Source organism: Artemia sp. Qi Xiang Cuo, chromosome 17 (assembly GCF_049724085.1).
Source record: "Artemia sp. Qi Xiang Cuo chromosome 17, ASM4972408v1, whole genome shotgun sequence".
Taxonomy (NCBI): domain Eukaryota; kingdom Metazoa; phylum Arthropoda; class Branchiopoda; order Anostraca; family Artemiidae; genus Artemia; species Artemia sp. Qi Xiang Cuo.
In genome coordinates this window covers 26,857,093-26,876,165 of record NC_142810.1, presented here as the reverse complement: position 1 = coordinate 26,876,165, position 19,073 = coordinate 26,857,093, and the positions used below count along the sequence as shown (strand labels likewise).

Here is a 19,073-nt window from a genome sequence, read left to right as displayed (position 1 = left end):
TCAGTCAGCCGGGTACCCAGAACAATCCTTAAGCAATTTCTCTGGAAAACATCTAGCAAATCTTCATCCGCTTTTCGGAGCGCCCATGCTTCAGAGCCATATTTGACCACTGTCATCACTGTATTTGTTTATCGATGTTTGAAATAGAAAATAAGCTATTTGTTTCAAGTTCGGCTCAAAACTACATTTCTGATACAATTTATTTAAACTGATGACACTTTTATATTGAAGTTTGACATATAATGTTATTTTGACCTAGGTCCATCGCGCCTTTTTTATATAATAGTTTAGTTACCTCTTTTTTCGTTTGCAGTTTATTAATTTAACCATTTTATTGAAGTTTAAAATGCAATCTTGTATTATTTTAAATCCTCAAAACTATCTAATATGAATAATATATAACAAAACTTTCACCGTCATAATAAACTAACACTTTTTTGGGTAAATTTTTATTTTGACATAAAAATGTAATTCTATATTTGTGTCCACGAGTTCTTTATCCTATTCTCTTTACTGGCCTTAACACAAACTTTAGGTTATTTTGCTTTGAACTCGTTTCACGACAAAAATTTACGTTCAGCTATTTAGCTTATTCCTACATTTTCCTCTAACAAATTATCCTTAACTGAAGCGCACAGAATATGCATGGCATTGGTGTTCATCTATACCTATTAGAGGATACCTTCTTCTCCCTTGGAGGATGTTAAGATACCTAGTCCGTTTAATGTTCAAAATTCTTCAAAGCAGAGAAGCAACTACGTGATTGGCTGTGATTTATTCATTGTTTCAGAACTACTTAATTTGTACAAATTCGTTGATAATAGGAGCGCTTCTAGGGTAGTTTCATCCTTCTAATGTCTGTACCGTAATTTGTTGTAACCGTTCCGACCTTGAATTCAGGCATTCGAATTTTGGCTCTGCTTTTACTATTTTCATTTCAACCTACCTTCCATAGCAGAACCACAGCTTTTCAAACTACTTAATTATTGTATAAGTAGTTAGTATTAATTATACCAAACTAATAAGTATTAAGTATTATATAGAGAATTTTTGTTTTCTATCTGTATGTTCAGAATGCAGGTGTAAAGAGTTGGATAGGACTCTTAAAAAATGACCTATTCTTCCTCTCATGAAAGTTACAGGAATTTTGACACGTTGCTTTGAACCGTTATTTTTTTGGATGTTTTCTTGTCCTGAAATTGACCTTTTTTTTATTTTACTTATTTAAAAACAGAAGGAAACTGCTACTTGATAGCCAACAAGAAGTAAAAAAACAAAAACATTAACGTCTTCTTTAAAATGATCAGACAGGTAATCAGACTGATCATTATCTTCAAAATTACCTTTTTGATTCTACTTCTGTTAGGTAGTGTGATATCGTAATTTTTTAAGCTTGATTTAATTCAACCTCGCTTTTTCTTATCTAGATCCTCTAATTTAAGGTGTTAGTCGACATTAAATGTTATTTTAGTTATACCCTAATTTATACCCATACCCTAATTTTTAGGATGGTGGAGTTGTCCATGTTAAAATTTGTATTTTTGTATAAGCTATATCTGAAATGCCTCCGTATTAAAAATTGTTACTGGAACCGGTAACACCTAAACTATAAGATACAAAAACAGTTCGATCTCATAATTAATAGCGTATTTAAATATGTACTGATATATTATATCAATGTGTATATTGCGCGATTTTTACTGATTATCTCCATGTGCTGAAGAGTAGTTACGCTAGGCGTTACTACGTACTTTTTCCGCTTAGTCTGGCAGCAGTCACTTACAAATAATCATAAAAATTAGGTTCTTGAAACTTTGTGCAAAAAAATAAGAAAGTCAGGAAAAAAAAAATTTTAAGGCTCCTGAAAATCTTTTAAACTCACGTCTATAATAGTTCTTTGTATTTAAAATTTATGTAGAAATTAAACTTGAAAGTATCTAGGCTTATTTTAAGAGTTTAAATGGAAAGCAGAAAGCTTTGTTCCATAAGTATGTGCTAAAGTTCTGTGGTAATTTAAATTTAGAGTATGAATTGTTTTTTAATTTTTATAGGTTATTAGATTTTTTTTTGGTTCGATTGTTTTGTTAAAAAGAAAGCTTTTCTGATGGAAGTAAAGAGCGACATTGTAACTTAAAACCAAAAAAAATTCTTGCTTTGCAGTTTATGCAAAATATATCCTAAAAACTGGTTCAAATAAACTTGTAATATTGCCCCTTATTTGTAGAACCAATTTAAAACTAGCCCTTTACCGAAAACACAAAACCGACGCAACAAAACTGTTTAAGTGAAGAAAACTCAAAGTAACCTGCAGATCTAAAAAATCAAGCAAGCTCAGTTTTCAGTAAAGCGCTAGTTTTAAAGAGTGCTACAAATATAGGAAAATATCACGAGGCAGCCATCAGAAAACCTTTTTTTTATAAATTATTGTTTGTGTTTTAGGTTTTTTTTTAAATATACACAATAAACCTTGCAAAACGATGTTTGTCTAATTCAGGCGAAGATACTAAAGAAGTTAACATGAGTTTTTTTTAACAGGGCATTAGATATAAGTTATACTTCAGACCTCTTTTAAAATCTTCCTCTTTTAAAAAGTCTGTAATTTTATCACATAAATAGTCAAAGGGACAGTGCTGTCAATTTCCAAGAATTTTTGGGATAGAACAAAAGCTATTGTCCAAAATTTAGGAGGGGGCAAATTTGGTGTTTCTGTTTATGAAAATAACAAAAAAAAAACTTTTCATTGAAAATACTTCAAAAAGAGGTATTTTTCAAAATATAGGAGGGAGGGAGCAACCTAGGGGGCCACATGCCTCTGATTCGCTACAAAAACCCTGCGAAAAAAATAGAAAAAGAGAAGAAGACACATCATGGCTTCCCATGCGAAAAATTAATTTTCCTTTTTGTTTAAGATAGGAGACTCTAATTCTCTCAAATAGGTTTCGAGCATGGTGATTCCAAATAAGCCTCTACGATGTTGCATTGTCCTACTAGCGGCGCAAAAAAGGACACATCAGTGCTATCCAAGCTAAAATATACTATATTGGGTTTTTGAAAGGGGGGGGGGCTAAAAACAAAATGAATTAACAGACCTTTCAACAATCAAATGCCCAATTTATATGTAATATTACAGTCTCACGTCGAAAAAGATAGCGTGTACTGCATTAGGAATGTTCCAAGTGCCTTCAGCCACTGTAAATCACTGTTTTAACAACGCTGAAAATAGATAGGTTGCTTAAGTTTTTCAAACGTGTTTGCCATTCTTTGCATTTAGTTGCCTCAATGACTGGGGAATTGTTGCCTAGAATTTATTTTCTCGTTAACTTGTTGGTGGTTTAGCGTAAACCCTTGCCAAGGGAAGCTAACCGCCAGATATATAAGCTAACATTTCACAGAAAATTTGGCCCCTTATAGTACTCGCTGATTGTCTGCAGAGTTGATGCGTTTAATATTTCGGTTTAGTTGTCATTAATTAAAAAAACTTTCCACAAATTATGTTTTTCAAAGAAATGTAAAGAACTCCATTAAACAAAAAATGAGCAAAAATAAAATCAAATAATTTACCAAGCGTGAAACTACCACAAATCAGCATCGATAAATAAATGAAACCCAAAACGAACAGAAATCACAATAAATAACGGAGTCAAACTCAAAAAGAGCAGAAATTAACATGAGTAGGGCTCAAGGCCAGAACATATTTTGCATTTTACTGAAAAAAATGCAAATGAATGTGCATTGTCAGTTTAATATACATATACTGATGTATAGTAATCAAAATGTTAAGAAAATTTGATTTATTAAAGTTATAAAAGTAAAAACATTTATATTTTTTCAGTAAAGTGCACATTTTGTTCTGGCCTTGGAAAAGCATAGAGGTTTATAGCCCAACTTGTGTTAATTTCTACTTGTTTTGATTTTGGCTCGGTTATCTATTGTAATTTCTAAACCCTTTTAAAAATCTGGACACAAATAGTAGTTTTTAATTTAGTTTCATACCTCCTCTAGTTGACCTGAAATGGAAAACTTGATACCATTCGCAAAAAAAAATCTATTTACTTTCTTCAATAGCTTGGATACACTTATGCTATTTTGATTTGGTTAAATTTTAAGAGCAGAAGTAGCCCCGAAAGTTTGAATAGAATACCCTCAGTCGTTCTTGGGATACCGCTGAGCTGCCTTATTGGGAATTAGGAACATTTAGTTTTTAAACATAATGGGCAAATGAGAGGGTGGGCGTGGGAGGAGGATTAGTTGCCCTCCAATCACTTTCGACTATTAAAAAGGGCATCAGCCCTTTCTATTTTTAGGCGAATGAGCCCTTTTCGAAGTTCCCACGACAACTCCTTCGACACGAAGTGCTCTGGTCTAAACAACAACAAAAAAATAAAATGATACCCTCATCGATCTTCACTATAATTTATGTCAAGCCTTCCAATCACTTTCGACTGTTAAAAGGGGCACTAGGCCTTTTGATTTCCAATCGAATGAGTCCTTTTTGAAACGGCAACGTTTTCTATAAGCACCTTATATACCCCAGGGCATAAAATACAACCCTTACCCTAAGGGCTGTTAGGGTGGTTATCATCCTCTAAGACCTAATTCCCAGAACTTTCTACTACGTTGAACAAAATGGCTATCTGAAAATTTTGATTAAATGTATTTGGAGGAATGGTGGGCGTGAGAGGGGGGTTAGTAAACTATTAAAAAGGGCACTAGCCCTCTCAATTTCCAATTGAATGAACCCATTTTGAAGTTTTACGACAACTCTCTATTAAAACTTTATATGCCCCCAGGGTATAACTTACAACCATTGCCCTGGGGACTCTGGGGGGTTTGTCATCCTTAAAAACATAACTTCCAGAACTTTTAACTACTTTGAACAAAACGGCTGTCTCTAAACTTTCATTGAATGTTTTTGGGGAAATGGTTTGCGTGAGAGGGGGGTTAATTACTCTCCACTCACTTTTGACTATTAAAAAGGGCAATTTCCAATCAAATGACCCCTTTTTGAAATTTCTACATCAACTTTCTATATAAACCGTATATGCTCCTAGTGCATAACTTACAACCCTTGCGCTGAGGGCTCCGAGGGGTTATCATTCTAAAAACCGAACTTCCTATGTTTTGATGGGCGTCTTTGGGCTGAAAAACCTCTTCCTAGCTAATTTATCTATTATGGGTTGCCTCCCCGTAATAGCATAATATTTGTAGGCATGAATATATAACGAGTCGGAGGTAATAGGCTTGAGACTGTCTGTGCAGGATATTGAATCTTGTTGATAGAAGAGCATCGCCAAGTGCTGAAAACGATGTTGTGACCAAGATGGGCCCAAGATTGCACAAAGCCTCCATTCATGGAGGTGCCAGGGACTTCTTGCTGTCTGGTGCTAAGCCGGCTTAAGCACTTCGGTGTAGACTTGAGAAGATATATGATCTCCGTCCTGCACTGGTATCCGGGATCATTGCTTTTCCTGAGGCCAAACTAATTTGAATGATTTAAAGAACATGAAAATTGGAACTTGGAATGTTACGACATTAAAAAATGACTATCGTATTGACATTTTGACTGACGAATTTAGGCGATTCGAACTGGATTTATTAGGAATTTCAGAATCTCATATCCCAGGGGTAGGAAGCATGAAATTAGGTGATATAGAATTTGTTTACTCAGGCAGGAAGGATGGGGTACATAGACAGGGAGTAGGGCTCATGATGAATAAGGAAGCTGCTAAGTCTTTTTTAGGCGGGGAAGGTATTAATAATAGAATACTAATTGCTCATTTTATGATTAGAAAGTTCAGGATATCAGTTATAGTAGTATACGTCCCTGTAGAACCGACTGACGGAGATACTAGTGACTCCGATGAATTTTACTTACAGTTACAGGGGCAAATAGACAGGGTCCTAAGTAGAAATATGATGTTTTTACTGGGAGATTTTAACGCCCATGTTGGTAGAAATAGGGATAGATGGTATCCCAGCCTAGGTAAATTTGGTGTAGGAAAAGAAAACAGTAATGGAAACAGACTTTTGCAAATTTGTAGGTATAACAATATAGTTATAACCAATACGGTCTTTGGTCACAAAATTGCTCATAAGTCAACATGGTATTCATGTGATGGCAAGACAGCTAACCTTGTTGATATTGCTAGAGCAAACCCAGAGACTAAAGGGATCGATACTAGATACTAGGCTATGTAAAAGTGCCGTTATTGATGTTAAGAGTAAAGATCGCCATCTGATAGGGTCTAGAGTTAGTTTAAAGCTCAAATTTCGGAGGGGCAACGACCTCCCGGGACGTTATGATGTTGGTAGACTCCAGGATGAGAATTTGAGAGAAACTTTCCAGGAACAGTTGAATACTAAACTTGAGTTTAAAATTTGATAATGTGGAAGATGGTTGGAATAATTATAGAAAAATAATTTGTGAAGTTTATGAAGGTGTATTAGGGAAGAAAGCTAGAACTGCAGCTAAGAATATTAGTGAAAACGCTTTATGTTTAAAAGAAAGAAGAAAGGACATGTACAAGAATTATCTTAGTGATAGATCGTATGAAAACAAAAGAAATGTAAAGAAAGTGGCGAAAGCACCAAAATATGAACTAAGGAGGTGTGAACTGGAGGTGATGGATAAAATTGCCGAGCATCTGGAAGATGCAGCTAGACGGCATAATAGTAAAATATTGTACTGGCACGTTAACAAATTGAGAGGGAGTAGTCATTCTGGACTTGGCCCAGTTAAAGATAGGAATGGGGTCGCAATTAGCGATAAAGAAAAAACTAAATAGAAATGGGCCGAACATTTTGAGAATTTGCTAGTAGTAGTATTGATACAATTAAAGGTAGCGGACAGTCCCCCCATATAGCTATAACGATTACAAGCGGGGTGTCTCCCATATAGCTATAACAGTTTCAAGCGGACAGTACTCCCGTCAATACAAGCAGACAGTGTAATGACCGGAATTCAACCACCATGAAAATTCGTGTTGATCTGTGTTCAAAGTGCGTGATGACTCCTTTGTATGAAATTGTGAAATTCTTTTTGTAATTTAATTTGTTAGGCGTGGTTGACTTATGTTTAACCTTGAATACGGATATAAAAACTCTGACAATTTGTTATCTTCTCAGTTCAGAATTGGCATTTGAAATATAATGATGCATTCAAATAAAGGGAATATTGACGAAAGCTACACGCAAGAAGTAAGTTATTCTTTTATAATCATAGTGGGTAAAGAAATTAATTCTACTAGAATTTATACAGATCCTATTATAGTTAACAGATTGTTAAATGTTTTTTGAACCTGGATCTCCAGAGGTCGGTAAAGAGCAATATCAAAACACGAATAAAAGTATGTAAACATTGCATTTAAATGGCTTGCGACTTAGCACATGAGTTAAATCATTCCTATTTTTTATTCCGGACCAAAGTTCTCCACATTCGTTCCCCACCGGCCCCACATTCGTTCCACACCGGCCCCACATTCGTTCCCCACCGGCCCAAAGTGCCACAATCGTCCACCGCCCCCTCCCTCCAACTTTTTTTTAACTTTTTTTTACATCTCTTAGAATGTCATGAAACACACTTAAAACACAAAAATTTCATATTTGATGTTTTCAAACTTAAAAATGGGAATGATATAGATATGTGTGTCGCGACTTTTTCTATTAGAAAAATAAAGTTTGTAGTGACCAATTTTTTTTCTGAAAGTTTTTTTTAACTTTTTTTTTCTGACAGTTTTTTTTTTAACTTTTTTTTCTGACAATTTTTTTTTTCTCTGACAGTTTTTTTTTAACTTTTTTTTACATTTAAATCATATCAGAAAAATAGAATGACACTTTCAATTTAAATTTTAAAAACTTATTCTTGTGCATACTATTGCTGAGGACTGATGGTTCTCTTTCAAGATTTTTTCATGAAAAACAATTTTTTTTTAGGATTTTCCAGAGCTCCCCCTACCCATTAAGAAGATAAGAAGGGGTGAAGCGACGCCAGTGGTCAGCAGACCGACGGTTATACAACATGGTCGTAGGTCAAATCCATTAATACAATCAACATTAACCGTAAACCGCCCAATAGCCAACTATCCAGCTATCACAGCTAGCATCCACAGCAATATGATACAACCATCCGGACCCATCTTACACCAACCAACTGTCAACTGGTCAATTCCTACATCCAACACTCACAACAAGATAACACAACCACCCGGACCCATCATACACCAACCAACGCTTACTTGAGGTGAAACCTATCGTTATCTTTTAGGTTTTAGCATTCAAAAGGAAGCAAAGGGAAAAGGGCCCCCAATGTAGCAGTTGAAATTGGAAAGGATTCCCGACTAACATTTGAGTGGGATGAGATGTTTGGCAGATACGTTATATCATTGAGTAAATTTAAGACAGATGAACAATTATGCTTTGCCGCAAAAGTGAATATAATGTATTTATCACGACTATAGCATGGAATGAATGCTATTATGAAGCACATTGAGGGAAATGGATTGACTCACCTAACGCAAAGAGAGTGAAAATATTATTTCTTTGAAATACACATTTACATTTTTAATTTCATGTTTTTGATTTTATATTGATGAAGAATTTAAACACAACTTCAACTAGTTATTTTTTTTGTTCGGCATAAATGAAAGGTCCAATACCTTAGTTAAACTAAGAGATTACATTTTGACATTGTTTGACAATTTACTACATTTTAAGGTTTTATTTAGTTTCAAAATGTTTTTGTCAGTCGCCACCTTTAATTATTCATAAACAATACTGAAGAAAACCAATTTCCACTGTTTATCGATATTAAATTATTAAGAAGGCTATTATTTCTTTGAAATACACATTTACATTTATAATTTCATGTTTTTGATTTTATATTGATGAAGAATTTAATCACAGCTTCAACTAGTTATTTTTTTTTGTTCGGCATAGATGAAAGGTCCAATACCTGAGTTAAACTAAGAGATTACATTTTGACATCGTTTGACAATTTACTACATTTTAAAGTTTCCTTTAGTTTCAAAATGTTTTTGTCAGTCACCATCTTTAATCATTCATAAACAATACTGAAGAAAACCAATTTCCAGTATTTGTCGATATTAAATTATTAAGAAGGCTATTATTTCTTTGAAATACACATTTACATTTATAATTTTATGTTTTTTTATTTTTTAAATTGATGAAGAATTTAAACACATCTTCAACTAGTTATTTTTTTTTGTTCGGCATAAATGAAAGGTCCAATACGTGAGTTAAACTAAGCGATTACATTTTGACATTGTTTGACAATTTACTAAATTTTAAGGTTTTCTTTAGTTTCAAAATGTATTTGTCAGTCACCATCTTTAATCATTCACAGTCAATACTGAAGAAAACCAATTTCCAGTGTTTGTCGACATTAGAATATTAAGAAGGCTATTATTTCTTTGAAATAGACATGTACATTTTTAATTTCATTTTTTTGGTTTTAAAATGATGAAGAATTTAAACACAACTTCAACTAGTTTTTTTTTTTGTTCGGCATAGATGAAAGGTCCAATACCTGAGTTAAACTAAGAGATTACATTTTGACATCGTTTGACAATTTACAAAATTTCAAGGTTTTCTTTAGTTTCAAAATGTTTTAGTCAGTCACCATCTTCAATCATTCATAAACAATACTGAAGAAAACCAATTTCCACTGTTTATCGACATTAAATTATTAAGAAGGCTATTATTTCTTTGAAATACACATTTACATTTTTAATTTCATGTTTTTGATTTTATATTGATGAAGAATTTAAACACAACTTCAAATATTTTTTTTTTTTTGGTTCGGCATAAATGAAAGGTCCAATACCTGAGTTAAACTAAGCGATTACATTTTGACATTGTTTGACAACTTACTACATTTTAAGGTTTTATTTAGTTTCAAAATGTTTTTGTCAGTCACCATCTTTAATCATTCACAAACAATACTGAAGAAAACCAATTTCCAGTGTTTGTCGACAATAAATTATTAAGAAGGCTATTATTTCTTTGAAATACACATTTACATTTATAATTTCATGTTTTTGATTTTAAATTGATGAAGAATTTAAACACAACTTCAACTAGTTATTTTTTTTGTTCGGCATAGATGAAAGTTCCAATACCTGAGTTAAACTAAGAGATTACATTTTGACATCGTTTGACAATTTACAAAATTTTAAGGTTTTCTTTAGTTTCAAAATGTTTTTGTCAGTCACCATCTTCAATCATTCATAAACAATACTGAAGAAAACCAATTTCAACACACACACAAAAACTTACACACATACAAAAACTCACACACACAAAAACTTACACACACACAAAAAAAAAACTAACACACACAAAAAAAATTACACACACACACACAAAAACTTACACACACACACACACACACACAAAAACTTACACACACACACACACAAAAACTTACACTAAAAAAAAACTTACACACAAAAAAAAAATTAAACACAAACAAAAAATAAAACAAAACAACTAAAAATAAAACACACACCCACAAACTTACACACACACAAAAACTAAAACACAAACTCAAACACTGACACACACACAAAAATTTACACACACACACACAAAAACTTACACACACACACACACACACAAAAACTTACACCTACATAAAAACTTACACACACACACAACTTACACACACAAAAAAAACTTACACACACACAAAAACTTACACACACAAAAAAACTTACACACACACAAAAACTGAAAAACATACAAAAACAAACACACACAAAAAAACTGACACACACAAAAAAACTTACACACACACAGAAACTAACACACACACACAATCTTACACAAACACAAAAACTTACACACACAAAAAAAAACTAACACACACAAAAAAACTTAAACACACAAAAAAAATTACAAACAAAAAAACTTACACTCACAAAAAAAATTACACACACACATAAAAAAACTTACACACACACAAAAACTTACACACACACAAAAACTTACACACACACAAAAAAAAACTTACACACACACATAAAAACTTACACACACACACACAAAAAAAAAAATTAAACACACACATAAAAAACTTACACGCACAAAAAAAAATTACACACACACAAAAACTTACACACACACACAAAAACTAAAAAACAAAAAAACTTACACACACACACACAAAAAATTAAACACACACACACAAAAAAACTTACACACACAAAAAAACTAACACACACACAAAAACTTACACACACAAAAAAACTTACACACAAACAAAAACTTACACACACACAAAAACTTACACACACAAAAAAACTTACACTCACAAAAAAAACTTACACAAACACAAAAACTAACACACACACAAAAACTCACACACACACACACACACAAAAACTTAAACACACACAAAAACTTACACACACGTTTTTTTTTAAGTTTTTTTTTGTGTGTGTGTGTGTGTGTGTAAGTTTTTGTGTATGTGTTAGTTTATGTGTGTGTCTTAGTTGTTGTGTGTGTGTGTGTAAGTTTTTGTGTGTGTTTGTGTAAGTTTTTTTTGTGTGTGTGTAAGTCTTTGTGTATGTGTGAGTCTTAGTGAGTATGTAAGTTTTTGTTTGTGTGTTGAAATTGGTTTTCTTCAGTATTGTTTATGAATGATTGAAGATGGTGACTTACAAAAACATTTTGAAACCTTAAAATTTTGTAAATTGTCAAACGATGTCAAAATGTAATCTCTTAGTTTAACTCAGGTATTGGACCTTTCATCTATGCCGAACAAAAAAAAATAACTATTTGAAGTTGTGTTTAAATTCTTCATCAATTTAAAATCAAAAACATGAAATTATAAATGTAAATATGTATTTCAAAGAAATAATAGCCTTCTTAATAATTTAATGTCGACAAACACTGGAAATTGGTTTTCTTCAGTATTGTTTGTGAATGATTAAAGATGGTGACTGACAAAAACATTTTGAAACTAAATAAAACCTTAAAATGTAGTAAATTGTCAAACAATGTCAAAATGTAATCGCTTAGTTTAACTCAGGTATTGGACCTTTCATTTATGCCGAACAAAAAAAAAATAACTAGTTGAAGTTGTGTTTAAATTCTTCATCAATATAAAATCAAAAACATGAAATTAAAAATGTAATTGTGTATTTCAAAGAAATAATAGCCTTCTTAATAATTTAATGTCGATAAACAGTGGAAATTGGTTTTCTTCAGTATTGTTTATGAATGATTGAAGATGGTGACTGACAAAAACATTTGAAACTAAAGGAAACCTTAAAATTTTGTAAATTGTCAAACGATGTCAAAATATAATCTCTTAGTTTAACTCAGGTATTGGACGTTTCATCTATGCCGAACAAATAAAATAACTAGTTGAAGTTGTGTTTAAATTCTTCATCAGTTTAAAATCAAAAACATGAAATTAAAAATGTAAATGTGTATTTCAAAGAAATAATAGCCTTCTTAATAATTTAATGTCGACAAACACTGGAAATTGGTTTTCTTCAGTATTGTTTGTGAATGATTAAAGATGGTGACTGACAAATACATTTTGAAACTAAAGAAAACCTTAAAATTTAGTAAATTGTAAACAATTTCAAAATGTAATCGCTTAGTTTAACTCAGGTATTGGACCTTTCATTTATGCCGAAAAAAAAATAACTAGTTGAAGTTGTGTTTAAATCCTTCATCAATTTAAAAAATCAAAAAACATGAAATTATAAATATAAATGTGTATTTCAAAGAAATAATAGCCTTCTTAATAATTTAATATCGACAAACACTGGAAATTGGTTTTCTTCAGTATTGTTTATGAATGATTAAAGATGGTGACTGACAAAAACATTTTGAAACTAAAGAAAACCTTAAAATGTAGTAAATTGTCAAACGATGTCAAAATGTAATCTCTTAGTTTAACTCAGGTATTGGACCTTTCATCTATGCCGAACAAAAAAATAACTACTTGAAGCTGTGTTTAAATTCTTCATCAATATAAAATCAAAAACATGAAATTATAAATGTAAATGTGTGTTTCAAAGAAATAATAGCCTTCTTAATAATTTAATATCGATAGACAGTGGAAATTGGTTTTCTACAGTATTGTTTATGAATGATTAAAGGTGGTGACTGACAAAAACATTTTGAAAGTAAAGAAAACCTTAAAATGTAGTAAATTGTCAAACAATGTCAAAATGTAATCTCTGAGGTATTGGACCTTTCATTTATGCCGAACAAAAAAAAATAACTTGTTGAAGTTGTGTTTAAATTCTTCATCAATATAAAATAAAAAACATGAAATTAAAAATGTAAATGTGTATTTCAAAGAAATAATATTTTCACTCTCTTCGCGATATGTGAATCAATCTATTTTCCTCAGTTTCCTTCATAATAGCATACAATCCATGTTTTAGTCGTGATATATACATTATATTCACGTTTGCAGCAAAACATGATCGTTCATCTAACATAAATTTACTCACTAATGTAACATATCTGCAAAACATCTCATTCCACTCAAATGTTAGTCGGCAATCCTTTCCAATTTCAACTGCTACATTGGAGGCCCTTTTCCCTTTGCTTCCTTTTGAATGCTAAAACCTAAAAGATAACGATAGGTTTCACCTCAAGTAAGCGTTGGTTGGTGTATGATGGGTCCGGGTGGTTGTGTTATCTTGTTGTGAGTGTTGGATGTAGGAATTGACCAGTTGACAGTTGCTTGGTGTATGATGGGTCCGGATGGTTGTGTCATATTGCTGTGGAGGCTGGCTGTGATAGCTGGATAGTTGGCTATTGGGCGGTTTACGGTTAATGTTGATTGTATTAATGGATTCGACCTACGACCATGTTGTATAACCGTCAGTCTGCTGACCACTGGCGTCACTTCACCCCTTCTTATCTTCTTAATGGGTAGGGGGAGCTCTGGAAAATCCTAAAAAAAAGTATGTTTTTCATGAAAAAAATCTTGAAAGAGAACCATCAGTCCTCATCAATAGTATGCACAAGAATAAGTTTTTTAAATTTAAATTTAAATTGAAAGTGTCATTCTATTTTTCTGATATGATTTAGAGATGTAAAAAAAATAAAAAAAAAACTCAGAAAAAAAATTGTCAGAAAAAAAAGTTAAAAAAAATGTCAGAAAAAAAATTGATCACTACAAATATTATTTTTATAATAATAAAAGTCGCGACACATATATCTATATCATTCCCATTTTGAAGGTGGAAAATATCAAATATGAACTTTTTGTTTTTTAAGTGTGTTTCTTGACATTCTAAGAGATGTAAAAAAAGTTAAAAATATTAAAAAAAAAAGTTGGTGAGGGTGGGTTAGAGAGAGTGGGTTGGAGGGAGGGGCGGTGGACGATTGTGACACTTTGGGCCGGTGGGGAACGAATGTGGGGCCGGTGGGGAACGAATGTGGGGAACTTTGGGCCGGAATAAAAAATAGGTATGATTTAACTCATGTGCTAAGTCGCAAGCCCGACCTCTGGAGATCCAGGTTCAAAAAACGTTTAACAATCTGTTAACTATAATAGGGTCTGTATAAATTCTAGTAGAATTAATTTCTTTACCCACTATGATTGTAAAAGAATAACTTACTTCTTGCGTGTAGCTTTCGTCAATATTCCTTTTATTTGAATGCATCATTATATTTCAAATGCCAATTCTGAACTGAGAAGATAACGAATTGTCAGAGTTGTTATACCCGTGTTCAAGGTTAAACAAAAGTCAACCACGCCTAACAAATTAAATTACAAAAAGAATTTCACAATTTCATACAAAGGAGTCATCACGCACTTTGAACACAGATCAACACGAATTTTCATGGTGGTTGAATTCCGGTCATTACACTGTCTGCTTGTATTGACGGGAGTACTGTCCGCTTGAAACTGTTATAGCTATATGGGAGACACCCCGCTTGTAATCGTTATAGCTATATGGGGGGACTGTCCGCTACCTTTAATTGTATCAATACTACTTTTGCTTAACCGAGATAGAGTTGCAGGAAAAAATATTGAGGAAAACGGAAAAGTTTGTGATACCTTGGATGTGAAGGAAGATTTGCTTTGTGAGGAGGAATTAGCAACAGTACTAAAAGGATTAAAAAATAATAAGGCTCCAGGTGCTGATAGGGTGGTAAATAAGTTTCTTAAATATGGTGGCTCTGAGGTTAGAAATAAGTTACTGAAGATTATGAATATGATCTTTGAAAAAGGGGAAGTACCTAACGATTTTAGGAAAACCTTAATTAAGCCCTTATATAAGAAAGGCGACAAAAGTGAGTGTGGTAATTATCGAAGCATTAGTCTGGTCTCGGTAGGTAGTAAATTACTTAGTAATAGGATACTTTTTAGACTGAGGGATGCCGTAGACAAAGTTTTAAGAGAAAAGAAGTGTGGTTTTAGAAAAGGTAGAGGATGTATCGACCAAATTTTCACTCTTAGGCTAATAATTGAGAAGTGCCCGAGTTTTCAAACACCTTTGGTCCTCAGTTTTATAGATTATGAGCAAGCGTTCGATTCTGTTGACAGAAGAGTTTTAGTAAAGGTGTTATCCTTGTATGGTATGCCAGACAAATATATTAATTAGTGCTATGTACGAGAATAACACTGCTGCGGTTAAGGTAGGAAATGAGATTAGCAGCTGGTTTTGTATTGAATCAGGAGTTAAGCAGGGTTGTGTTCTATCCCCCTTTATATTAGAGAGGGGTTGTCATCCATAAAGACCTAATTTCCGAAACTTTCAACTACGTTGAATAAATTGGCTGTCTAAAAATTTTGATTGGATGTGTTTGGGGAAAAGGTGGGTGTGAGAAGAGGGTTAGTTGCCCTCAAATCACTTTTGACTATTAAAAAGGGCGCTAGCCCCTTGAATTTCCTATCGAATGAGCCCTTTTTCAAGTTTCTACAACAAAGATTTGAATAAAAACCTTATATGCCCCTGGACATAACTTATAACCCTTGCCCTGAAAACTGTGGGGGGAATGTCCTGCTCAAAGGTATAATTTCCTGAACTTTAAACTGCGTGGAACAAAATGGCTATCTCGAAATTTGGATTGGATGTCTTTTGGGAAATGGTGGGCGTGGAAGGGATGTTAGTCACCTTCCAATCACTTTCGACTATTAAAAAGGGCACTCCCTTGCAATTTCCAATCGAATGAGCCCTTTTACAAGTTTCTACGACAACGCGTTATTTAAAAACCTTATATGCTCCCAGTGCATAACTTACAACCCTTGCCCTGAGGGATGTGGGGGGGGGGGGTGTTATCCTCAAAGACCTAATTTCCAGAACTTAAAACTACGTTTGATAAAATGGCTATCTCGAAATTTTTATTGGATGTGTTTGGGGAAAAGACGGGCGTGAGAGGGGGATTAGTTACCCCAAAATCACTTTCCACTATTAAAAACGGCACTAGCCATTTGAATTTCCAATCGAATGAGCCTTTTTTGAAGTTTCTATGACAACGCCTTCTATAAAAACCTTACATGTCTCCAGGGCATAACCTACAGTCCTTGCCCTTAGGCCTGTAGGGAATTGCCCTCGTCAAAAATATAATTTCTATTTGAAAATCAACAACGCTGAACAAGACGGCTGTCTCAAAATTTTGATTGGATGTGTTTTGGGAAATGGTGGGCTTGGAAGGGGTGTTAGCTGCCTTCCAATCACTTGTGGCTATTAAAAAGGGCACAAGCCACTTCCATCTCCAATTGAATGAGCCCTTTTCGAAGTTTCTACGATAACTTCTTCGATACAAAGTGCCCTGCTCTAAAGGAAAAAAAAATGATAAATAACAAATTGTGCCAACATCGTCCTTATATGCCCCCAGGGCATTACTTAAAACCCTTTCCCTGAGGGTTTTGGGGAAGTGTCCTCCTCAAAAATATATTCTATCTGGAAATCAACTAAGCTGAACAAAATGGCTATCTCAAGATTTTTATTGGATGTGTTTGGGGGAATAATGGGCGTGAGGGGGGGGGGGCTAGTTGCCCTTCAGTCGCTTTTGACTATTAAAAAGCGAACTAGCCACTCCAATTTCCAATCGAAAAAGCCCTTTTAGAAGTTTCTACGACAATTCCTTCGATACGAAGTGCCCTGGTATGGAAAACGAAAAAAAAAAAACAAAAAAAATAATAATAATTCATTGTGCAAACATCGTTCTTTATTTAGGCAGAGCAGTTGCGCTGCCTATGATTCCTACAACAACTTTTTATGTAAACCCTATAGTTCCCCGGGCATAACTTACACCCCTTGCACTGAGCGCTCACCAAAGGGCTGGGAGGGAGGGGATGTCATCCTTAAAGACTTAATTTCCAAAACTGTCAACTACGTTGAATAAAATGTCTATCTAAAAATTTTGATTGGATTTGTTTGGGGAAAAGGTGGGTGTGAGAGAAGGGTTCGTTGCCCTCCAATCACTTTCGATTATTAAAAAGGGCACTAGCCCTTTGAATTTCCAATCGAATGAGCCTTTTTTGAAGTTTATACGACAGCACCTTCTATAAAAACCTAATTTGCCCCCAGGACATAACTTACAACACTTGCACCGAGGGCTGGGGAGGAGTGTCCTCCTCAAAAACATAATTTCTTTCTGGAAATCAACCACGCTGAACAAAATGGCAATCACAAAATTTTGATTGGATGTGTTTCGGGAATGGTGGGCTCGGAACGGGTGTTAGTTGCCTTCCAATCACTTTCGACTATTAAAAAAGGCACAAACCACTCCAATTTCCATTTGAATGAGCCCTTTTCGAAGTTTCCACGACAACTTCTTCGATATGAAGTGCCCTGCTCTAAAGGAAACAAATAATAAATAATACATTGTGCCAACATCGTTCTTATATGGCCCCATGGCATAATTTAAAACCCTTGCCCTGAGGGTTAATGGGGAGTGTCCTCCTCAAAAACATATTTTCTATCTGGAAATCAACTACGCTGAACAAAATGGCTATCTCAAAATTTTGATTGAATGTGTTTGGGAGAATGATGGACAGGAGGGGGGGGGGCAGTTGCCCTCCAATCGCTTTCGACTATTAAAAAGAGTACTAGCCTTTCACTCCAATTTCCAATCGAATGAGCCCTTTTCGAAGTTTCTACGACAACTTCTTCGATACGAAGTGCCCTGGTCTAAAACCAAGAAAAAAAAAATAATGCATTGTGCCAACATCGTTCTTTATTTAGGCAGCGCGATTGCGCTGCCTATTATGAAAAAAAAGTTCACGACAACAAAGCAAAATTCGTTTTAATAAATAGCCTTGACACGAATCTACTTAAACAAACATATTGTTTCAGCAAAATGTAACCTAAGAGGCTTATTCTTTTTTAACAAAATGGTGGATTAAGATATGGGTTTTTTCAAATGTGTCTATAGGATAGGGGTAAAGCTGGCTTCAGCCCTGTATAAGATCAAATTAAGACTTTCAATACAAACGACTGATAATGTTCCTCTTTATCCGCCAAAAATTTTGTTGCAAAACAATTGTTCAAAATCTATAGCACAAAACTACTATTGATCAAAAATTGGACTGAATATTCAGATTTTGTCCAGAATTCAAATCAGATCCAAAAATTCAATTGTTAAAGAAAAAACAGAAAGAAACTTTGGAAACATTCCTAATAATAAAACTGCGTCAATTAAAAAGCAAATAGAAATTATTTATTTTTTATCTTTAAAAAAAGGAATATTTCTAAAAAAAAAAGTAAAGAGCCATATCAAAGCCTAAGAAACAAAGTCATAATATGATTTAAACCTAAAAAGAACGTAAATTACAATCAATGAATAAATGAAACGAAAAATGCAGAGATTAGCTGGATAAAAGAATCCGAAAACAGGTTTTTGTTTTTCTCTGTTTCAACTGTTTTATCTAAACTACTTAATACAACGAAAAGCATTCACGACACAGGTGACTGTTCAAGTCAAAGGTAAAACGAACAGAGATTACCAAAAAACGGCAGCTGCGGTGCTGCCCCCTTAAGCTTCGAAAGATCAGAGCGTAAATTGCGATTTAACGAAAACAAATAATATTTTCTTTTCTGTTTTATAATTATAGTATTACAAAATTA

The 19,073-nt window shown here is 33.6% G+C and overlaps 1 protein-coding gene across 1 annotated transcript in view; it reads left to right on the top strand.

Moving 5' to 3' along the window:
* Naa60 (N-alpha-acetyltransferase 60) overlaps positions 1–2,465 on the top strand; it is a 66,884-nt gene extending 64,419 nt beyond the window's left edge. The window contains exon 5 of the mRNA XM_089103551.1: positions 632–2,465. Within this exon, the coding sequence (XP_088959677.1) occupies positions 632–763 (132 nt within the window). The 3' untranslated portion in view covers positions 764–2,465. The remainder of the gene's footprint in view (positions 1–631) is intronic.
* Positions 2,466–19,073: the final 16,608 nt, after the last annotated feature.